The sequence below is a fragment of the Balaenoptera musculus genome, chromosome 3, assembly GCF_009873245.2.
Source record: "Balaenoptera musculus isolate JJ_BM4_2016_0621 chromosome 3, mBalMus1.pri.v3, whole genome shotgun sequence".
In the NCBI taxonomy this organism is placed as follows: Eukaryota; Metazoa; Chordata; class Mammalia; order Artiodactyla; family Balaenopteridae; genus Balaenoptera; species Balaenoptera musculus.
The window spans coordinates 88,557,423-88,582,512 of record NC_045787.1 but is presented as its reverse complement, the minus strand read 5'-3'; the positions used below and the strand labels follow the sequence as shown (position 1 = coordinate 88,582,512).

The 25,090-nt window shown below is 41.7% G+C and overlaps 1 protein-coding gene across 1 annotated transcript in view; it reads right to left on the bottom strand.

The window, feature by feature from the left end:
• Positions 1-24,162, bottom strand: part of MAN2A1 (mannosidase alpha class 2A member 1) — a 162,257-nt gene extending 138,095 nt beyond the window's left edge. Inside the window, exon 1 of the mRNA XM_036847857.1 lies at positions 23,518-24,162. Within this exon, the coding sequence (XP_036703752.1) occupies positions 23,518-23,652 (135 nt within the window). The 5' untranslated portion in view covers positions 23,653-24,162. The remainder of the gene's footprint in view (positions 1-23,517) is intronic.
• Positions 24,163-25,090: the final 928 nt, after the last annotated feature.

Below are 25,090 nucleotides of genomic sequence, written 5' to 3'. Positions count from 1 at the left end.
TCAGATTTCACAACCTTCAGTAACCATGGCTCAATGGGCTATGATTTTCAACTGACGTGTGGGGGCCAGGGTGGAGGGAGTTTGGATAAAGAATGCTGAGACGGTTCTAGAATCCTTCTTACCATGGTAGTGATATGAAATCTTCATTCAACCAAATCAAATTTATAACTAAGAGAACTCTCAAGGAAATATTATTACATGTATATTGTATAACCACCAATGGCAGAATGCAAAAGAAACAAAACTTCACCCAAAGAAACAAAACTTCACCCCAATATGTGCGTGTATGTATACACCTGAAACTCTAGATCTATACCCCCTTTCATATATGCTTTTTCCCCCCCTTTAAATTTAATTTTGTTAGGTTCAGCGTGTCACTCCATCACATCAAGATTTTTCTGCACTTGGATTCTGTCACTGAAGTATCCTTCATGAAGTGAATGTGGTTGGGTGAACAAGGCTCTAACAGTGACCATTAGACTCATTGGAAAGGCTGCTCAAAATTACAGATCCCTGGGATTCATCCTGGAATCTCAGTAGGGCCCCAGAAACTGCAATGTTAATGTTCCACAGGTGACTCTGGTGATTAGCCAACTTTGGGACCTATGGCTCTGACGTCATGCATTTCAGTGAAATACCTAAGAGAATTGCAGCAGACAATAAACCATTTGGCAAGTCATCCCTCAACTCCCCACAGGGTGACATGAATTCACAGACCTGCACCCTTTGATAATCTGTTTAAATATATATTAACTCTCCTCCATCTCATGCTCTAGGATATTACACCTTACCACATTTTTATTTTTAAATAACAGCACATAATGATTACTTTTAATGACGCCTTTACCAGATGAAGGTAAAGGCAGTTTAGCTAAATAGTTAAGCACATGGGCTCTGGGTCAGACTGTCTGGGTTCCAATCCTAGATCTGGCACTTACAAGCACTGTGACCTTGAGAAAGTACAACAGCTTAACTTTGGGGAGCCTCAGTTTCATTACGGGCTAAATGCAGTGCTAATACCCATTGCTTGGAATGGTTGTAAATGAACTTAGCACAGAACCTGCCACCAAGTAAGCACTCAAGAAGATATTACTGCTGCTACTGCTATAAAAAAAGTTTGGCTTTCTAAAATTACTTTGAAGGGGAACAACAACTGTGATTAAGAACAGACTCTAAAGCCAAGTCAAGAGAGTAGCATAACCAAAACAGCAGCATAGGAGACCCCAGCCTCCACCTTCCCACAAAGATCAACAATTAGACAGCTATCCACAAACAAAATAGTCCTGGGAGAGCTCTGGAGTCTACTTACAGAATTTCAGCAACACAGTGGAACAACAACAACAACAACAACAAACTGAGAATACCACACAAAAAAAGAAGCAAAGCAGCTTCATTTTGCCTGCATCATGCCATCCCCCAAGCCAACATTGTTCAATGCCAAGAGGGAACTCCACAGCTAGAAAGAGTTCCCCTTGCTGGGAAAGAAAAGTGGGTAAGTGATCAACCTCCTCAGCCCTTTGGAGCACTGTACAAAGAGACACATAGAGACACCTAGGAACAAGGAATGAAAGCAGGGGCTACCAGTAGCAGTCACACAGCAGGAGTTCACAGTGACCTGCACTGCAGAGAAACCCAGCAGCTTCCATCACTGAAGAAGGAACCAGTGGCTAGCACAGTAGTCACAGAACCCCTGCAGATTTCACCAGTTTTCACCCCACATGTATTCACATTCATTGACTCCAGCCACCTGTGTCCCTTCCTGCTTCCTCCACACCCATCCCCTCTGGAGCCCAGGAACCACATCAGCAGCCAAACCAGGCCTCTGTGGCTGCTCAAGTGCAAGATTCCAGCCTAGACCCTCACTACTATGGGAGCCCCTCCAGCTGTGCACTTGCAAGCTGCTGCCAACCTGATGCCTATCACCAGCCTCCATCACCTGCGTACACCCATGAAGAGACTGTGCAGCCATGGGAAAGCATGCCTACTGCGAGGGCCCCCACAGCTGCTTGTGGGTCAGGATGTGGTCCTGTCTTCTGTCACCGGCAGGCAACACTGTGCCCACCGGTAGCTAGACCTGCCAGCTAGACCTGCCAGCTGTGCCCCTGCACACCCCAAGACTGCCCCTGTCACCAGTCTCCACTGCTGCGTGCTCATGGTGAGACTGAGCAGTCACAGTAGTACACATCAACCACCAGGGGCCCTGCAACTACCAGTGTACCCATAGTTGGCTCCAGCTTTGCTGCCTGACTTGTAGTGCCACAAATACATGTACGTCTGCAACCGGCCCTGCCACTTCACTGGCCCCTGTAGCTGGCTCCCATGGCCAAATGTGTGCACACCACCAGCTCTGGCCATCACTGCTGTCTGCTCTGATACCTAGCCATTGAACCTAGCGATGCCACTGAGGACTCAGACAGCCCTTGCAGCCACTGAAAACAGCCTGCATCACTCACCAGAGACCACACATATCAATGTTGTGAAATCCAGTGGCCTGAGCCAAAGAGACATCACACTGACCCCCAAAACTGACGTAGCCACACACCCCTGCACTTGACCTGGGATCACAGCATGCTCCAGCATGCCCCCACCCACAGGTAAAAGGCTTCTCTTACTAGTCAGTCCATAGTTTGGAGGAGGTCACTGCTTCTTCAAATGCAGACACCTTTACTAGGCTACAGGGATCACAAAAAATCAGGGAAGCATGACTCCACCAAAGGAATACAGTAAACCTCTAGTAATTGGTCTCAAACAAATGAAGATACAGGAATTGCCCAACAAATAATTCACAATTGTTCAAAAGATGCTCAGAGAGTTACAATAGAACTCTAGATAAGAGTAATAGAACACAGATAAGCAACATAACAATATCATAAAAACAATATAAGAAAAAAATGAGAAGTTCAATGAAGAGATGGAAAACATATATAAGAACCAAACAAGAAATTTTCAAGCTGAAGAATACAATGATCAGTAGAGAGCTCTAACATCAGACTTGACCAAGCAAAGGAAAGAATAAGTGAGCTCAAAGATAGATCAACTGAAATCATTCAATCAGGAGAAAAAAGAAAAAGGAATGAAAAAGAATTTTAAAAGCCTACGTGTTCTGTGGGATACCAACAAAAGAACCGTTTTGCAAATTATTGGAGTTTGAGAAGGAGAAGAGTGCAGAAAGCTTATTTAATGAAATAATGGTTGAGAACTTTCCCAAACTGAGGAGACATTTGGATATCAGGTTCATGAAGCTAATAGGTCACCAAACCAAATCAATTTAAATTGATCCTCTCCAAGACACAGTTTAATAAAATTGACAAAAATCAAAGACAAAGAAAAATCTTAAAAGCTGGAAGAGAAAAAAAGCGTGTAAAGTTCAAGGGAACCCCCAATAGGCTACTGGTGGATTTCTAAGCAGAAAACTTATGGGGCAGGAGAGAGCAGGATGATATATTCAAAGTGCTGAAAGAAGAAAACTGCCAACCAAGGATACTTTACCTGGCAAAGCTGTCCTTCAGAAATGAAGAAGGGATAAAGACTCCCCCAGACAAACAAAAGCTAAGGGAACTCATCACAACACCTGCCTTACAAGAAATGCTGAAAAAAGTCTTCCAGCTGAAATGAAAACACACTAATTAGTAACATGAAAACATATAAAATACAAAACACACTGGTAAAGATAAGTATATAGTCAAATTCAGAATACTCTAATACTGTAATATAGTACAGTGGAGTGCTAACCATTTAACTCTAATAAAAAAGTTTATATATATATATATATATATATATATATATATATATATATATACACACATACATACATATATACAATGGAATATTACTCAGCCATAAAAAGGAACGAAATTGGTTCATCTGTAGAGACGTGGATGAATCTAGAGACTGTCATTCAGAGTGAAGTAAGTCAGAAAGAGAAAAACAAATATTGCATATTAACGCATATATGTGGAACCTAGAAAAATGGTACAGATGAACCGGTATGCAGGGCAGAAATTGAGACACAGACGTAGAGAACAAACGTATGGACACCAAGGGGGGAAAGCAGCGGCAGGTGGGGGTGGTGGTGTGATGAATTGGGAGATTGGGATTGACATGTATACACCGATGTGTATAAAATTGAAGACTAATAAGAACCTGCTGTATAAAAAAATAAATAAAATAAAATTCAAAAATTCAAAAAAAAAGTTAAGGAAAAAGCATTAAAATAACTAGCTACAGTAATTTGTTAATGGATACACAATATAAAAAGAGGTAAATCGTGACTTCAAAGGGGGGCGTAAAAGGGTAAAGTTTTTGTCTGTGATCTAAGTTAAGTTATCATGGTAAAATAGACTATTATAACTATAAAATGTTTTATGTGAGCCTCATGGTAACCACAAAGCAAAATGCTACAGCAGATTCACAAAAGACAGAAGAGAATCAAAGCATACTGCTACAGAAAATCAAGTCACAAAGGAAGGCAGCGAGACAGGAATAAAGAACAAGGGAACTACAAAACAGCCAGACAACAAGATGATATTAGTAAGTTCTTACCAATCAGTAATTACTCTAAATGTAAATGCATTAAATTCTGCAATCAAAAGACAGAGTGGCTGGATGGACAAAAAGCAAGACCTAACTATATACTGGCTACACAACACTCACTTCAGCTTTAAGGACATACACAGATTCAAAGTGAAGGAGTGGAAAAAGATATTCTGGGGAATTCCCTGGTTCCCTGGTCTAGTGGTTAGGATGTAGTGCTTTCACTGCCGGGGCCCAGGTCTGATCCCTGGTTGGGGAACTAAGATTACACAAGCCATGTGACCCGGCCAAAAAATAAATAAATAAACTAGCAATTAAAAAAAAAAAAAAGATATTCTGTGCAAATGGAAACCAAAACTGAACAGAAGTAAATATAATTTTATCAGACAAAATAGACTTTAAGACAATAATGGTAAAAAGAAATAAAAAGGTCATTATATACTGATAAAGCAATCAATTAGTCAACAAGACATAACACTCCTAAATATATATGTGCCCAACATTGGAGCACCTAAATATATTAAGCAATTATTAACAGACCTGAAGGAAAAATAGGCAATATAATAATAGTAGGGGACTTCAGTACCCCACATTCCACAATAGATCATCCAGACAGAAAATCAACAAGGAAACATTGGACTTGAGCCATACTTTGGAACGAAAGGACCTAAATAGAACATTTCAACCAATAATAGCAGAATACATATTCTTTTCAAGCACACATGGAACATTCTCCAGAACAGACGATACGATAGATCACAAAGCAAGTTTAGCAAATTTAAGAAGACTGAAAGTACATCAAGTATCTTTTCCCACCAGAATGGAATCTAACTAGAAATGAACTAACAGGAAGAATGCTGGAAAATTCACGAATATGTGGAAATTACATAACACACTCCTGAATAACTAATGGGTCAAAGAAGAATCCAAAAGGGAAATCAAAAAATACCTTTACACAAATGAAAAGGGAAACACAGCATACCAAAACCCAGTAAATGCTGCAAAAGCAGTTCTAAAAGGGAAGTTTATAGTGATAAATGCCTACATTAAGAAAAAAGAAAGGTCTCAAATAAACAACGTAACTTTACAACTCAAGGAGCTAGAGAAAGAAGAACGAACTAAGCCCAAAGTTAGCAGAGGAAGGAATTAACAAATATTAGAGCAGAAACAAATGGAAAGATATCCCTTGTTCATGAGTCAAAACAACAAATATTGTTAAAATGTTCATATTACCCAATGCCATCCCTATCAAAATTCAATGCAATCCCTATCAAAATTCCAATGGCATTTTTTCAGAAATGGAAAAAATAATCGTGTAATTTGTATAAAATGATGAAAGACCTCAAAAAGCCAAAGCAATACTGCGAAAGAAGAGTAAAGCTGGAGGCAACACACTTCCTGATTTTAAACTGTACTACAAAGCTATGGTAATCAAAACAGTATGGTACTGGCATAAAAACTGACACATAGGCCAATGGAACAGAATCAGGAGCTCAGAAATAAATCCTCACATACATGGTCAACTAATATTTGGCAAGGGAGCCAAAAATACTCAATGAGGAATGGATATTCTATTCCATAAATGATGTTGAGAATACTGGAAAACCACAAGCAGAAGAATGGAATTAGACCCCAATCTTATACCACTGAAATGGATTCAAGACTTAAACATAAGAACTGAAACTGTAAAACCCCTAGAAGAAAACATAAGGAAAATGTTTGACATTGGTCTGGGCAACAATTTTTTGGATGTGACCCCAAAAGCACAGGAAACAAAAGCAAAAGTTAGTACGTGAGACTACATCAAACTAAAAAGCTCTGCACAGCAAAAGAAATAATCAACAAAACAAAAAGGGAACCTATGGAATAAGAGAAAATATTTGCAAACATGTATCTAATAAGGGGTTAATACCCAATATATAAAGAATGCATACAACTCAATAGTTAAAAAAAAAAAAACTGATTAAAAATTGGGCAGAGGAATAGATATTTTTCCAAAGCTGATATACAGATGGCCAACAGGTACATGAAAAGGTACTCGACAGCACTAACCATCAGGGAAATGCAAATCAAAACCACAATGAGATATCACCTATCACCTCATAATGAATAAAATGGCTGTCATCAAAAAGACAAGAGGTAACAAGTGTTGGTGAGGGTATGGAGAAAATAGAACCCTTGTGCACTGCCGATGGGAATGTAAACTGGTGCAGCCATCGTGGAAAACAGTATGGAGGTTCCTCAAAAAATTAAAAATAGAACTACTATATGATCCAGCAATGCCACTTCTGGGTATGTATCAAAAGGAAATGAAAACAGGATCTCAAAGAAATGTTCACTGCAGCATTACTCACAACAGCCAAGATACCAAAACAATCTAAGTGTCCATCAACAGATGAATAAAGAAAATGTGGTACATGTGTACACACACACACACACCTTAGCCATAAAAAAAGAAGGAAATCCTCTATTTGTGATAATACAGATGGGCCTTGAGGACATTATGCTAAGTGAAATAAGTCAAAAAAATACATATACTATGTGGTATCATTTACATGTGGAATCTAAAAAATCATAGAAAGAGACTAGAATGGTATTAATAGTTACTCGGGGCTGGGAGGAGGGGAAAACGGGGAGATGTTAATCAAAGGGTACAAACTACCAGTTATAAGATGAATAAATTCTGGGGATCTAATGTATAGCACGATGATTACAGTTAACGATACTGTATATAAATATGTGTTCCCACCACAAAAAAGAAATGGCAATTATGTGAGGTGATGGATTTGTCAACTAATATTATTAGAGTAATCATTTCATAATATATACATGTATCAAATCATCATTTGTATACCTTAAACTTATATAATGTTGTATGTCAATTATTTCTCAATAAAGCTGGAAAATAAAATAAGATAAAAAATAAAGCCTAGCCAAATTTGAATTATGGTTCCACTATTAATAGCTGTATAACCTTGGGCAAGTTACATAATTTCTGTGCCTCAGTTTCCTCATCTGTAAAATGGGGATCACTAATAATACCTAACTCATAGGATGGTTATGAGTGTTAAATTAGTTGGCATACACAAATCAGTTTAAATAGTGCCTGGTGTGGTAGGCAGAATAATGGCCTCCCAATGATGTCCATGTCCTAATCCCTGAAAACTGTGAATCTGTTACTTTACATGGCAAAAGGAACTTTGCTGATGTGATTAACTTAAGATTTTTGAGATGGGGAGACTGTCCTAGAATATTCAGGTAGTCCCAACATAATCACATGGGGCCTTATAATGGAAAAGAAGGTGATGGAAGAGTCACAGTCAGAGGAGATATGAAGACAGAAGAGCAGGTCAGAGTGATGCCAGGCTAGAAGGGGACCTTTGAGCCAGCAAATGCAGGCAGCCTCTAGAGGCTGGAAAAGGTGAGGAAATGGATTCTCCCTTAAAGTCTCCATAAGGGAATCAGCCCTGCCAACGTCTTGATTTTAGTCAAGTAAGACCCTTTTCAAACTTCTGACCTGCAGAACTGTAAGATAATACATTTTTCTTGTTTTAAGCCACTAAGTTTGTTGTGATTTATTAGGAAAGTAATACACCTGGCAGAGAGCTGTCCTATATAAAGCTCAGCAAGTATCCTTACACTCGAAGTCCCTGTCAGTGGAAGTCTGCCCAAATGCCCATCAGAAGAGGTGGAGAGCTGGGAGCCTAAGGAGCTGAGAGCCCATACAATGGAGCAAGGAAGGTGAGACCGTGTGACTTTATAAGCTGTTTCCCAGGGGCATATTTTGATCTAACAAGCCTATATACTATCTTTGAATAAAGGAGGCAGGAAAAGACGTTAGGGTTAAAAATATTTTTCAGGGAAAGAAACATCCATCTCTTCCTCCTGGACAGTTTTGGGATCAATGAACAAAAAGTGTTTTAAAGCTATCCTGGTGCTGTAGTGAAGCAGTGGAGGAAGAGGTTACTGCAGTTTGCCAGGTAAACACCGAGGTAGCCAGGGCTGAGCCAAGGCAGCAGAGGTGGAGGAATGTGAAAGGATGTGACAGGACAGATGAACTGGGCGGGGTGGGGGTAGGGGTCTGGGGGGCAGGAAAGCAAGAAAAATGGCCCCTTATTTTTGCTGAGACAACTGGGAGGATGATGGTTTTTGCTGGGGAACTGGGAGGATAGTGGGTGGCATTTTAAGAAAACAAGGAATGTTGGGGAAGGTACAGAGTGAGGGGCAAAGGTTCCATTCTGGAACTATTAGATAGCTCAATGGTGGTGTCACACTGACATGCAAGTCTGAAAGTCAGGAGAATATATAAACTTGAGTGGTCAGTATAAATATGAATTTAAGGCCGTGGGAATGAATGGGATTACCCAGAGAGAGAGTGCACAGATCTGCCTTTTATCATTGTAAAAGGCTCACCAGGCAATTCTCACACATATCCAGTTAAGAACCACTGCATTAAAGCTAAATATAGGAACAGTGAGTTGGTAAAAGAGAGTCTGTATTTCCAGCAGGGGTGTTACCGTTATTGCCTTAGTTCCACGTCAGTCAGCTGCTATGCAACTATACAGAAAAATCCTGCTATTTAGTCAGATCTCAGGCACGTGACAGGAAAGCATTTTGGTTTGATAAAATGACAAGTCACCCAAGTGACCACTCCACCCCTTAAGATGTGCAGTGCTGAGGCCAGAAAGAGTGTGAACTAAGGCTGTGGCCACAGTTATGTATGTAACTCTACTACTCTATCAACAAGCCACAAACCACAGTTACAAATGACCTTTCAGTGATTTACCCAGACCTGGAGCTGATCATGCCTGAATCTCTTCCAAGGTACTGTCTTTGTGCTTCTACTTGCCCATTCAAAGAAATAAATGCCCTCACCGTGGGAGCACAGAGAATACTTAATTACATAATACCCTGCCAAAACACAAGAGCCAAGGCACTCTTCGCCCTGGAAATCATCATTCATAAATCTCACACCTGCCTAGGTGTGACGGTAACAAAGGCTACTTGGATGTAGGTATATGAATAGAGTGCCAAGTGCCTGTGAAGGGAAGAGCTGGGACTCCAAGTTCACCATCCCTTGCTTCCTTCAGGGAACCCAAAAGACTTCTCCTGGCTGCATGTGGGTAACCACTCTGCAGCTGCTGGAATCACTACAGAGGATCCCAGCCCTGACCCAGAAAAACAACAGGCCACAGTGCTTCTCCCCATCTTTGTAATCCCATCCTCTCACCACCTTCAAAGTACAGTCAGGATTCCAGTTGCTGGCAGCTTTCTGTGAGCTCCAGGACGCAGCTCTCCTTCTACCCTATGGGTTTCCAGATGTTTACGGAAATTGGAACCCTATCATCCCCGTCCACAGCAGCCCAATGCAGCTGCACAGGAACCACCTCCCGTTGAGGCAACATTTTAGGCACCAAGCCACTGTATAAAGTGAAATTCTGCAAAACAGGTATCTTTTTAAAAATGATTAAGAGAACAAGGCCTTGCAGGCAGCACAAAATGTTTACGCTATAAAATATTTTCATACAGTGCAGTTTTATTACTTTCAAATATAGTTAATAACTGCAATTAAGTGGCACTAAGCAAATTAGGTGTTGACTAATAGAATTCTTTAATTCAGCACTTTGCAAACTCTTCCATGGAACATTACTTTTCTTTATAGTTTTGCAATTTTTAAAAAAATCATACTAATTTTTCTTCTAAAACATATTTTATATTTTAATGGAATTTCTATTCTTACACATAGTACTCTGAGATAATATGTCAACAATGTATCCCACCCAAGAACATGCATAAAAGTTCATGGGATACACTTTCAGACTGCAAGAATTCCCAAGGAACCAGGATCATACTGTCATGCATTCATCTGATCAAAGACTTCTGGTCTATGTTGTTAATCTATCTTATATTTTTTGACATACGCCTGTCTTTGTACACAAGGGTTATTATGCACAATCCATTTATACTACCTAACTCGTTCTCCATGAAGGAATGGCATATATTATACTTTAGGATCTGCTAATAAAAGTTTTATCGACATTCTAATTTTACACAAGTAATTTTGAGAAACACAATTTTAATGTAAAAAGAAATTAACTGTCAAAAATGGAAAAAACAAATCAACCTAAACAGTGTTAGCCTATTAAAATAAATGCAATTGGCATGTCTAAGACGGTTTTTCATACAGAAATAGTTCTGGGGAATCTCTGAAGGCAGGATTGTATTAAGTAGATAATCAGCCTACCTTCAGTCTTGTTTATACTATTCATTTCCTGAATAAGCCCCACTATTCCTTACAGACAAGAGACAGGTGTTTAGGCAAGCCCCACTTGAATTATTATAAATTCTGAATTTCCTTACTTTTCTTTACAAGCATCAAATATTCTAAAGTTTTACAAATCCTTTCCTAGTGACTTTGTAAAAATCGGTCTGATAGAGAACAGACTTGTGGTTGCTGAAGGGGAGGAGGGGGGAATGGGTTGGGAGTTTGGGATTAGCAGATGCAAACTATTATATACAGAATGGATAAACAACAAGGTCCTACTGTATAGCACAGGGAACTATATTCAACGTCCTGTGATAAGCCATAATGGAAAAGAATATGAAAAAGAATGTGTATATATATGTATAACTGAATCACTTTGCTGTACAGCAGAAATTAACACAACACTGTAAATCAACTATACTTCAATAAAATAAATTTAAAAAAATATCAGTCTGAACCAATTGATCTACAAGGGCAAGGAGGAGCATGATAAATACCACAGACACAACAAAAGCAATAGTAAGGCACAATGTAACATAAAAGAATGTAAATTAGCAAACTTCTAAATATCATACTATCAGCTACCAGAGATGAGTTAAAGATATTAATTTCTTGGGTTCTTCAATTTTTTTTCTTTTAAACAGTTATTGGTTAGATCTCCCCTTAAAGTCACAATAAGTACTGGGGTTGGCCAAAAAGTTCATCCGAGTTTTTCCGTAACATCTTATGGAAAAACCCAAACAAACTTTTTGGCCAGCCCAATAGCTTGCATCTTGAGTGTTGTCATTTGGCCCTACAAATTTTCACGAATTGGTCTGGGGACAAAAAGAGTTCTTCTTCAGTTCTGGGGTGAGGGACGTGGGGCTAGCCACCATTCAAGTGGGACAGGCTCTTCTTTGCTATAAACAACAGGCAGTTTGGGGGTACCCTCAGAAATCTGTTTGATCTTCAGAACAACCTTGAGCTATGAGGCCCCTGCTTAGAGTGCTGCCTTTTGGTCTTTAATAAATCTCTCTCTTCCTCCCTCTCCCTCCCCCACCCCTCAACATACACACGAGCGCATACGCGCGCACACACACCCCACATGCACACACACACACAGAGTAATCTATTTTTTTTTCTTATAACCTAGAAAAAATAATTTAGTCCCATAATTTGGGCCAAAGGTGAGATGGGCCTTTTTTCATTTCCTACTGAAATGCTTCTTTGTAGTCCTTCCTCATGATAGCCTTATCTTTTCTGAGGTATGCTGATCAATGAGCTGGTTTCTGACAATTTGAATACAAGCTGCTGCATTTTATTAACATCTGCTATACAGTAATCTTAATCTAAGAAGCATAGCTTTTGGCTATAAGAAATGTTACTTGGCTCTCTGCTCTCTTCTCACAAAGCAAAGTCCCAACTGAGCTCATTCATTCTCGACTGTGCTGATGATACCAGATCAGCATCTCCCTTCCCCGATCTCTCACTCTGGCACTCCAGCCCACTTGGCTATTTCCACTCACATCCACCTCATCATAAACGAAACTGAACTTGGCTTCCCAGACTAGCTTATCTTTCCAACTATCCCCTTCTGCAAGCAGTACAAGCAGTCTCCAAATGCCCCAAAGGAAAAAGGTGGGAGAACCTTTTTTACTCAAGCCACCCATCATTACCCTTTATCAAATCCGTCAGAAAGCCCAATGCTTCTTCTTACAAAATGTCTCCACATTTTCCCTCTTCCTCTTGACTCCAGCCAATTCAATACTGGTACAGGGATTTACTGCCTTATGTCTGTATTACCTCAAACAGATTCTCAGCTGCCTTCCTGCTTCTGAGTCTTCCTACACACCTGCTACCGGAATAATTTAGATTTAATATTCTCTTAGCTCCCTTCCAGGTCTAAAATTTTCTGTGAAATTAATTCTCCAACATTGGTTTTCTCAAGCAGCTTCTTGACATACTCAATAACTTCGAATGGTTCACCACCATCCAACTCATAACTCCTCGCACTGGCTCTCAGGAAAATTCACAATCTGATCCCAAACTACCTGCTGTGTTTTCCCAATTACTCTTTACAAACTCCAAATATTATAAATCAAACCAGCCTCCTTACCTCTTCTCACGGTGCCAGGCTCCAAGCCTTCGGAAGCATTGTACTTCACACTAGGAATGTCCTTTCTCCTTTCAAAGTCCTACCCAATCAGAAAAGCCTAGCTTCTGTCCCACGTCCTTTGGTCAGTTGGAGCTAGGCCATTACACGAACTTAGTTCTGAATTCTCTTTAAGGCCTTTGCCCTTATATTAAGAATATAAATTAAGATCATGGATTCTTGTTTTATTCTTAGTTCCTTTATACCCAGAACCTACAAGCGTGCCTTGTACATATAGATACTATATAAACCTCCGTTCATTGGTAATAGTTAGCATTTATTGAGCATTTGCTACATGCCAGGCACTGTGTTAACTTTTTAAAATTAACTCTTCTAAAGAATAACTAAATAACACTCAACTGTCTCTAATTGTTTCAGAAATGGCAATTGTGTCTCCTCAAATAAGTAAGAAGCTCTATCAAAAAGCAAATAATATACCTGGCATGTCTATCACAATTTCCATAGTACCTAATGCATAGTGAGTCATCAAATATATGCTGGCTGTAGTACAACAGAAAGATCACTGAATTACAGGACAGCAAGCATGTCCCAGGTATGCTATGACTAGTTATGGGACCTAAGCCAAAAACAAAAACAAAACTGCTGAGGTCCAGTTTACATGTCTGTGTCCTTATCTGAAAAATCAAAGACTAATTTACCTAACCTTGGAAGGGCCCTCCAAAGATTCTATGACTCTCTCCTATTATGACTTTTCTGGGGTACTGATGACTGTTAAGAGAATGACTACCTCACTGGATTCTACAAACACAAATTCAGGACTTCTTTTATGTAGAAAATAATTCTGAGAATGATTCAGACTGTCAGGCTTCCATCCTCTAATGCTCCACAGGTAAAAATGTTGCCACAAAGGCCAGGACCAATAAATTCCACATTCCTCCACACCTGCAGTAGGGAAAAGAGGGTAAATGCTGCAAAGTACACCTTCAGGCCCAACGTACAGCTTCACCCTGAAGAGGAAGAGCTTCCCATTACAAAACTAAACACCATCAGACCTGGAAGAAACATGTATTTAGAAGAAAAAAATCACTGGCAAGTTTCCCGGCTCTCCAGACTCCTGATTCAGGACAATAATGTTCACTGGTAGGATCAGGTCCCATTCGGGGCCTGCTCTGCCTTTGCAAAAAGCATTTGATTTCGCTGGACTTCTGAAGGCAACTACCTGCAAAGGAAGCCAGCGCGGAAATCCATTTACATGTGAAAAATGCACACATGCATATATTTAAAAATAAAAAAAAAAAAAAAACCACTTAAAAGTTGCACCACTCAATGAGACGCATTATACTCATTTTGTTCAGAGGAAGTGTACTACATTTTAATGGTGACAGTAAAGTCTTTGAGTACACAAATGGGATGGCGGCCTGTGCCACAGGAATGATGAAAGTCACACATAATCATTAAGAAGCATGAAGAAGGATCAAAATTAGCAGGAATTAATTACTCTTGGATAACCAGAGTAGCACAGTGCCCCTGCAGACGCCCTGGTAGTCAGTTCTTTGCCTTCAAGCTGAGCAGTCGTCGGGGTCCCAGAGATGACTGCCAAGTTCCGGCCCTAGATCTATGGTTTTTGCAGAAGATACCTTTTGCAGAAGGACCTGGGCTCTCCTTCTACAGTACTAACCAATCCAAGCAGTCAGATTAGGCTCAGAATTCAGCCCGTCTGTGAATTACAGCAAATCCAAGACACAATAAAGTCATGGTTTGCAATCTCAAGACTATGGATCAATTTTGCTTAGTTCATGCCCTAGAACCCTCTGTCCCAGATCGGTCCCAGAGTGAGAAATCTTCAGGTGATAGAAGGGAAACAAATTAAACATGTCAAGCATGCCCATGCTCTAGCACAGAAGTTCCCCAAGGACGCTTGGAAATCTATGAAACACACAGACAACACAAGTTTTAAACCACACTCTCAAAACACAAACTAAGTTTGAGTAATGCTTACCTAATAACCAGTTTATGAGAATTTTGTTTGTTTTTACTTAACCCACCTCTGCTTCAACAGATCTAACCACACTGTTTGCCTCCAATGTTAATAACAGAGAAATACGGTTTAAACCAAGGGTTGGCAAACTTTTTCTGCAAAGGGTCAAACAGTAAATATCTTTGGCTTTGTAGGCTACGCTTTCTGTCGCAACCTCTCAACTCTGCCCTTGTAACACAAAAGCAGCCAGAGATGATTCGATTCACAGAGGAATGAGTGTGACCATATTTAACCATGACATATTTAACCATTTTAAAATGTAAGAATCATTCTTAGCTTGTGGCCCTACATAAACAGGTGTCAGGCCAGATTGGGCCCACAGTTAGCTGACTTCAGCAAAGTTCAAGACCAGAGGTCTTCGGACAAAAAGGAAGGAAGGAGAATATTTGCCCAGAACTTCATTCTTTTCCTACCCCTACCTCCACCCCCTTTCTTTAAAAAGGCTGTTTAGAACAAAATGAAATGAACAGGAAGGAAGTCTCCATCCACTTTATTTTCCAGTTTCTTTCCCTGCTTTTTCTAATCTCAAAAAGGAATACAAAATGCAGTAACCAGAATCATCAGAATTAGCAGAAATAAAACAAGTAATACACTGAAGAAAGTAAATACCTTGCCTGAGAAAGCTTTAGACAACTCAAATTATTTTTGCATATGCCTTCCATACTACCTTATTACTAATCAATATATCTTATTTTCGTGTGCTAAAAGGCAAGGGGAATAAATCTAGACTACTGCTAAACTCTAACTAAGCTTGCGGAAAGTAAAACATGGTCTATTTACTATCACTTGACCAAATGCTTTTCTCAGAATAATAAGCATGTCCAATTTTTTTTTAATTAAGTTTCATTATAATAATCTTCCATTTTTAACTTGCATATGAACATAATCTACCCCTGTATTTTCTATAACATACTGCAATGCAGAATCCTAAAAATATAAGTGAATTTTGGGCATCTAGTGAAAGGATTCATTTCAGTCATCAAAAAAATGCTAGTTATCCTTGAGTATTAGAATTAAGCCTTTCGACTTAAATACAAGACATGACACCATAAAACTCCTAGAAGAGAACATAGGCAAAACATTCTCTGACATAAATCGTACCAGTGTTTTCTTAGGTCAGTCTCCCAAAGCAATAGAAATAAAAGCAAAAATAAACAAATGGGACCTAATCAAACTTATAAATTTTTGCACAGCAAAGGAAACCATAAACAAAACAAAAAGACAACCTATGGACTGAGCGAAATTATTTGCAAACAATGTGACTGACAAGGGCTTAATTTCCAAAATACAAAAACAGCTCAAACAACTCAAAAAACAAACAACCCAGTCAAAAAATGGGCAGAAGACATAAACAGACATTCCTCCAAAGAAGACATACAGATGGTCAATAGGCACATGAAAAGATGCTCAACATCTCTAATTATTAGAGAAATGCAAATCAAAACTACAATGAGATACCACCTCACACCAGTCAAAATGGCCATCATTAAAAAGTCTACAAATAACAAATGCTGGAGAGGGTGTGGAGAAAAGGGAACCCTCCTCCTAGGCTATTAGTGAGAATGCAAATTGGTGCAGCCACTATGGAGAACAGTATGGATGTTCCTCAAAAAACTAAAAATAGAGTTGCCATATGATCCTGCAATCCCACTCCTGGGCATTTATCCAGACAAAACTATAATATAATTCAAAAAGATACACGCACCCCTATGCTCACAGCAGCACTATTTACAATAGCCAAGACAGGGAAACAAACTAAATGTCCATCTAAAGATGAATGGATAAAGAGAATATGGCATACACACACACACACACACAAGACTATTACCCAGAAATAAAAAAAGAATGAAATAATGCCATTTGCAGCTACATGGATAGACCTAGAGATTATCCTACTAAATAAGGTGAGTCACAAAGAGAAAAACAAATACCATATGATATCCTTATATGTGGAATCTAAAATATGACACAAATGAACTTATCTACAAAACAGAAACAGACTCACAAACATGGAGAACAGACCTGTGGTTGCCAAGGGGGAGGTGGGAAGGGTTGGACTGGGAGTTTGGGACTAGCAGATGCAAACCATTATATATAGAATGGATAAACAACAAGGTCCTATTATATAGCACAGGGAACTATATTCAATATCCCATAATAAGCCATAATGGAAAAGCATATGTAAAACAAGATATACACACACACACACACACACACACACACACACATATATATAACTGAATCACTCTGCTGTACACCAGAAACTAACACAACATTGTAACTCTACTACACTTCAATTCAAAAAAAAAAAAAAGAATTAAGCCTTTTGATCACTCCTTCCTAAAATGCAAAGTGCTAACAAAGTGCTATGGGTATAAAGAATAGGCCTTTGGCTAGACTGCAGCCAAAGTGGTTTTCAACAGGGTTGATTTTTTTTCCCCCGGGGGACATTTAGCAATGTGTGGAGACACTTTTGCTTGCTACAAGTTGGGGAAAGGTGTTTCCGGCATATACTGGGTAGAGACCGGGGGTGCTGCTAAACATCCTGTGATGCACAGGACAGCCCCCCACATCAAAGAATCCAGCCCCAAATGTCAGTAGCAAAGAGGTTGTGAGGCAGCCAAAGGTAGAGATGTACATGTTTAAACTAGCATTCTTCAAGGTTGATCTTTTCTTTAGATATAACGTGTTAAATTTACAAATTTACATGAAATATTTACTAGATACCTACTATGCACTGGTCTGCACAGAAGTACTGCAATACAAATAGCATTACCTTAAATACACTGTCTCACAGAAAAGCTACATTGTAACCTCAAGAGACTGAGTGTACTCAAATCAAATCATTTACTTCCTCCCTATCACAAGGCAAATTTAGCAATACTCAAGCACTAGGTCTCAACTCCATTTCAGAACAATCGACCCTCAAACTTGTTTGAACCTAAACACAGTTTCAACCTTAAAATTAGCAGCTTTGGTGTAACACCTATAACTGAAACAGAAACCCGTGTTAGCTAAAATGGTCTACACTTCCTCTCTTGATCAATTTACTAATCACAACTGTGAAAAGAAGCAAAATTTGCTCTTTCGAGTTCCTCCTCCTCTCTTCCACATGTACTATAAAAGCCGATGCTACCAGGAACATGACCTCCAGGACGGAAGGGGCCAAAAACGCAATGAGGCCTTTGTAATCCAGCAACCAGAGATTACACCCCAGCTGTTGAATATCCTCCCATTTTCTTACAGATCTCCATGGAAGTGAGGGAACAACAAGGGAAAACTAAGACTGCTGGACTCAGAAAACTAACAGTAAAAGCAGGGAATCAGAGGCAGCTACTAAACTACTCTTTCTAGGACAATCTCAACACTTAGTCCAGTCTGTCAAAAAAGGCCAAAGTTTTAACAGCTATCACCAAAAGCAACAGCTGACTCAAAATAAAAAACAACACATACAAATCAATTTTCACTGCAAAGTAAAGGAGCTGTTACAGTGGAGGATTACTGGACTGAATGTCAATACTATGACATAGTATGAGTGTGTTTCATGTTTGGTAATTGCAATCATTGTTGCTTTTGTTGTGGTCATCCATGTGCAATGCTTGGTGTCGTCTATTTATGTCTTGTAAAAATAAAAAAAAAAAAAACAAAAAAAAAAAACAACACATAAAAGTGGTAATTTTAGTCAATGTTTTGCCCACAGCCCAGATATCCTTTAATGCTAATTAATGAGTCACAGAGAAAAATCCCCTTCAGATAAACAGGATTGCAACATCTCCCAAGCAAAAGTATTTGTTTAGGTCCGGACAGCAGTGCTGATCTGGGAATAACACATTCAATTCAATTAAAAAAATAATAAACGTAAGCCTTCAGACCAGATGCAGTCATGACTGTCTGTCCTAGTTGGTGTATTGGAAGACTCTTGAGTCTTAGTGAAACATGCTGGCAGGAGGAGTCCTGCAGGACTGCTGGACTCTACTCGGGAGAGGGTGGAGGAAACCAGCCCTTTTCAGGGGCTTTCATGTTCTTGCACTCATTTCTCCTAAATCCCTGGTTGTCACCACGGTCAAGGTCAAAGTTCCATCACTTCCCAAAAGTCACAGCTCTCAAACAGTGTACCCCAAGGAATGAAACAAACTCCCTTCTATACACCTGCACAAACCCCAACAAGTGCTATTGTTTATAAATAGAGTGCACTGGAGTGTGGAGAAGCAGGAAAAATCGTATTTTTCTGTTTATTATTCTTAAGATTCACAGATTTCTAAAAGCAAGAAAAAACAACTGGGGGACTGAGGTCAACTTTAATTAAACATATACTGTGTTGAACTCTTAAGAAAGTACTAGAAATGTAAAGTGTTTAAGCATGTTTTTATATGTGTATTATATTTTCACAGTAAAAGTGAAAAAAAAAAAAAAGACATAAAAGTCCCCACCTACCAACGTCTTTCAATCAAATACTTAAAGACATTCACACTTTCTCACTTGATAAATGTTTTCTGGGCACCAAGATAAAATCTGAACTTCACTTTCACATTCTCCATCAGTCGCGATCTCTGAACTTTCAAGGGTTAATATGAATCGCTATGATCATATGCTATACTAGTTATGTAAAGATCGATCATTTGTTATACAAAACCTGAGCCATTAATTCTCCAGATCCAAACATAAGACATTAATAAGCCATCCTCTTATACACAATGTAGATAGTAAGAAACTTGTGAAATCTCTTGTAGGAAGTGATGAAGAATTTCAGGAAGACCTTAACAATGTTTCTCCTTTCCATCTGCTTGAATTCTTACATTACCTCAAAGCATCTTCAGGACATTAGGCCCTGGCCAGCCTCTCATTCACAGTGGAATTTTTATTAATTTTTCTAGCTGAGATTTATTAACCCTAAAATACACACAAGCTAAAACAGACAAAGCCACCTGTTGCCTCAAGGCCTCAAAGGAATTCCTCCCAGAAGCACAGGGGACAGCCTTCCAAGGACTATCTCAGAGGCAGGCAGCCGCTCCAGGGTGGGAGAACCTGGAGCACCCAGAGTTGGGCCCACTTCCACCCCAGAGTCTGGCCAAGTGGTGGAAAACACAGACTTGGGGGAGGAGGCAAAAAGAAAGAAAGCCAGAATAACAGCAAATAGACTGCTCTCAACTGAAGACGGTTTTAAAACATATCTTGTTTACATGATGGACCATGTAAGGTTCCATGTTAACTGGAAGAAACTAAAATGGACAATTCAGAGGAAATCAATCCCTTTCTAGAGAAATCATTCTACTAGACACCAAAAAGATTTATAGTGACTGACTAGCTTGGCTCTATTGAAACTAAGGAATTCAATACCCAAACTCATCAAAGAAATATAATTTAGTGCAACCTAGCTTTGCTATGCTTGGTGTTCTCATCAGATTAAGATTTACATAGGAGTTAGGAGTAGTGAAAAAATAAAAATCAACTCAAATGCTGGGATGCTATGCTGCATAATGGTTTTCATTATAATATTTAGCTCTCAAGCGAGCTAGAAGACATTCTGGGAGAGAGAGAAATCTCAAGCATTAAACGTTTCATAAAAAGGAACACATTCGGTGGTCTGGAACTGAACCTGCAATATCTCTGAGGTATGCCTGTACCCTATGACCCAGCAATTGTACTCCTGGGCATTTTTCAGAGACATGAGGGCTTACGTTCACACAAAAATTGTACGTGAATGTTTATAATGTTCATAGCAGTTTTATTTGAAATAAACTGCCCCAAGCTGGAAACTACCCAGATGTCTTTCAATGGGTGAACGGTTAAACAAACTGTGCTCTATCTATGGACTACTACTCAGCAATAATAAGGAACAAAAGAAAAATGAAAAGATAACAACATCAGCAAAAAATGATAAGGAGCAAACATGTAACAACCTGGATGCCTCTGCAGAGATTTAGACTGAGTGAAAAAAGCCAATGCCCAAAGGTTGCACGCTACATGATTTCACGTGTCATTCTTGAAATGACAAAATTATAGAAATTGAGAACAGGTGAGTAATTGCCAGGGGCTAGAAGGGAACAGGGACAGGAGGAAAATGGTTGTGGCTATAAAAGGGCAATGTAAGGGGTCCTTGCGGTGATGGAAATATTCTGTATATTGACTGTATCAAGATATAAATATCCAGCGTGTGATACTGTATTACAGTTTTGCAAGATGGTACCACTGGGGGAAACTGGTAAAGGATACATGTGATCTCTATATTATTACTTATACGTGCATGTGAATCTACAATTATCTGAAAATCAAACATTTTTTTTAAAAAAGGCATAAAAAAAAAAGCACATTCATTAGGGCTTCATAATAAAAACTCCTTTAAAAAAAAAAGTCATAAGCTAAGGAGCTGCAGAGCAGAATGCTCTATTTTCCACAAGCAAGTTGGGGGACTAAACAGGCAAAGGATTGCCAAGGGGCAGTACAGCAGAGTAGCTGAGAGCTTAGACTCCAAAGGGTGCCTGTTGAAATCTCAGCTTTTAGCTGTGTGACTTTGGGCAAGTTACTCCCTCTGTGCCTAAGTTTCTTCAGTTACTGGGTGGTGATTGTGTGAATGCAGTTTACCATGTCAGACTAAGACACACAGGCTGATATCAGACATACAAGAGTTAGGCTTATACAGCATTTATCCAGTCCACCTGCGTGGGGATTCAGCGGCTCTCCAAAACTGAATCAGCAAAGGTGCCTTTTGCACCGAAAAGCCAGTACTGAAAATCTGAGAAAGGCAAACTTAAGTATAAAAAGTTTCACCTTCCAAACCCTCTCCCCTGGCACACAAAACAGAATACACGCAGGGCCTTCTCTTCCAGCAGCCACCGTCACTTTCCATTAAATGCTTTATGTTGTAAGCAGAACTTCAGCCCCTTGACAAGGACTAGGGCTGGATATTAAAATATTGGAATTAACTTCGCCTAAGACGTCCCAGTAACCAAATGACTCACTCACTTCTTTAGAAACAGTAAAATGTCAAGGTTGCCAGAGAACCCCAGCCCCAGATGTGTGCATAAATCATTGCGAAGTGTTCATCAAGTCAAAGCCAAAGGACATTACTCAAGATAACACTTTAAGTAAAATCTATCCGTTTTTATGGTTTTTCCTGTAATGGAGAAAATTCAAAAAAATAGGATTACTGGGGGAAAAATCATGGTAAGTTAAGCCCCAAAATTGTACAACATATTTTAAAAAGGCTTAGAACTCCTCCTTTTGCTCTGGCTTCAGAGGATTTACCCTTCCTCCCTCCCCCCCGCCCCTTTTTTAAACTGTTTTATCCAATCTCATCAACAAGCACTGGACAAACTCTAAACTATCCCATAGTGTTTATCTCACTATATTTTCTCTCTAATACTACCTAAAAGCAAAAGCTTTTAAATTTTTTGATACATCTGTTTACAACCAGATTTTTAATACCTCTCGTCTGCAAAGCATTTTGAATGCTCTGTACTGATGACACCATCCACAAAGGGGTCTTTTTTTCACTTTCATAATAATTCAGGTAAAATTAGTAGTCTAATTTCATTAAACTCAAGCCTTTTGTCCTAGCGTTTCACAAGAACAAAAGGCAAAAATATTCTTTGGTCATTTACACTGTCACACAAAAGAAAAACAAACAAACAAACAAAAAAACACCAACTTGTTCACGTCCTACATTTCTCTACCCTTGAGTGAAGTAGTTGATAAATCAGCTTGTCAGGGTTTTGAGTTCTTCGGTTCATTCATTACAGGGGATACTACCCAATACCCAGTTTTACTAAAATTTCTGGATCGTACAGGTCATTGGCAAATCACTTGAAACAAATCGCACACGCGGTATATCCTCCCAAATAAAACCGATTGTCTCCGTTTGCTCATTTTTAGTAACTTGAGATAAAAGACTTAAGACGGGTCGTTTTCCCAACTCGTTTGACAATTTGACCGCTGGCTCGGGACTGAGCGCCCCATAGCTACAGGCTGGAGTATAACAAGCGCTTCCCCACCAGGCTCCCTCTGCTCCAAACAAACCCCATGTAATAGCTGAAGAATGACGACACTAAAATCAACCCTACAGATTCATACCTTAGAGGTCTGCAACATGGAATAAACTTTTTTCCCTCAAGCGACAGTGCAGTTAAAATAAATAAATAAATGAAACACCCAGATGGGGTTTGTTTGATTCATTTCCGCGACTGGGTGCGCGCAGGGTGTCTGTGCAGCTTAACCCTGTGTGGGCCTAGGGGCTCACCAACAGCTGTCAGGGGGCGCTGCGCCAACGAGGGAGCGCCTCACGCCGCGCCGGTTCACTGGCCAGCAGGTGACCACCCCAACAGGCCCGCGTGCGAGTGCGGGAACACGGCGACTTCCCCTGAGCGTGATCCGGCCACCGCACGCCGCCTGGTACTTTGTTAACTCCGCGCGCCCGGGATGAGGTGGCTGCGGAGCCCAGGCTGGAGGAGGATCCAAGCCTCCTCCAGTTTGGCCTCGCCGTGACGGAGCGCGGAGCCTCGGCGGGAGGGAGAGGTCACGGAGCAGCGGGTAACTACGGGTCCCCACCCCTACCCTCTCGGAGCCCCCTGTCCCCACTTCCTCGGTCCTTACCTGGGGAAAGGAGCCCTCGCGGCGCGGGCTCTTGGGGTAGTCTAAGTGACCCCGGTCCAGCATCAGGTAGAGCGAAAAGATCACCACACAAAAGATAGCGCTGCCAAACACGGTAAACTGGCGGCTTAACTTCATTTTTCCTCGATAGACTCGGGGACAGGGCACTGTCCTCACCCGGAGGAGGAGGCGGACTGTGGACTCCTGGAAGCGGCCGCCGGAGGCTCCCTGCTCCCGGGCTTGGGCTCTCCGCGCTCTCCGCTGCGGATGCAGGTCCGGGCGGCGCTCCGCACCTTATCTCCGGCGCCACCACGCGCCCTTGGCCTTCGCCCTGGCCCACCGCCCTCCGTGGGGCCGGGCGTCCCTCCTGAGGCGGGACTCGCCTGCAGCCCGGAAGGGGCCCGCTCAAACTAGATCTCGAGTTCAGCGCCGGCACCCGGCAGGGCGCGCGGGGCAGGCGGAGGAAAGGTCGCTGTCTGGACTTCCTGCCACCGTCGCCCCGACCAAGTCGGCATGAAAAGTTTTCTCGACCAGGGCAGGCGTGTCCTCTTCACCCAGGAGGTGCGGGCTCGGCGGCTCTAGGGTCGGCGGCGCGGAACTGGGTCCGAGGAGCCGTGGGGAAAGAAATGAGTGGGAGGAGCCGGGCCCCACAACTTAGCGCCGGGACAGCAGGGCCCGCCCCCGTGGCACCGCCCCCGCCTCCCCCGACTGAGCCCCTTCCTGCTGCCGCCGCCGCCGCTGAGGCCGGGCCGGGGTGCACCCCGGGCGCGGGGACGCACGGGTCCGGCAGGAGTTTCCTCTGAGCGCGCGTCCGCCCGCCGGCGCCTCCCGCCCCCCACCGCCCTTTTCGCTCAGCTCTCGGACCCGGGCTGCGCTGGGAGGGCGCAGGGGGCGGGCGGCGGCGGCGCGCGGAGGAGGAAAAGGAGAGCAAGGAGAGGACCTTCCCCGGAGAAAAGCCCGCTCCAGCTGCAGCCGCGAGTCCCCTCCCTCCCTCCCGCCCCGCAAATGCGGAGATGGCGGCGGCAGCTGCGAAAGGAAACGCCGGTTCTCCAGCGCCACTCAGCGCTCCTGCACCGCCCGCCACGAGCAGGAGGAGACGGCGGCGGTGCAGTGGCCGCTGGGTCAATAGGCGCCGGCAGCCCCGGAGCTGAGCAGGCGGCGGGCCCCGCCTCCTCCCGACGCGCCGGGATGAGGGGGCGGGCTCCCCGGCGCCCAATCACAACGCGCCGCTTGCAGGGCCCGCCCCGTGTCGGCCTCCCGGAGTCCCCCGCGGTGGGCAGACCTCAGACTGCTTTTGTGACCTGGGAGGCAGTATTGCTCAAGTTGAGGCCCTGAGAGACCCTGGGGCGCCAGCAGCCCAGTTCTGCTGCGCTTTCTCCCCACTTGCTTTTCACTGCCCAGGTTTTCTGTCCTTGAGGTCCCAGGCCTGGGGTGCCTTGGACGGAAACTCGGTGAGGAGAAGGGGGCTGCGAATTCTGTTCAGACTCATCTTTTCCTCCGCGGCTTTTGGTGACGTCTGGGGAAACCTGAGGGAAAGGAGCCTGCCGAAGGACCCTCCAGGCAGGTGTAGACATCT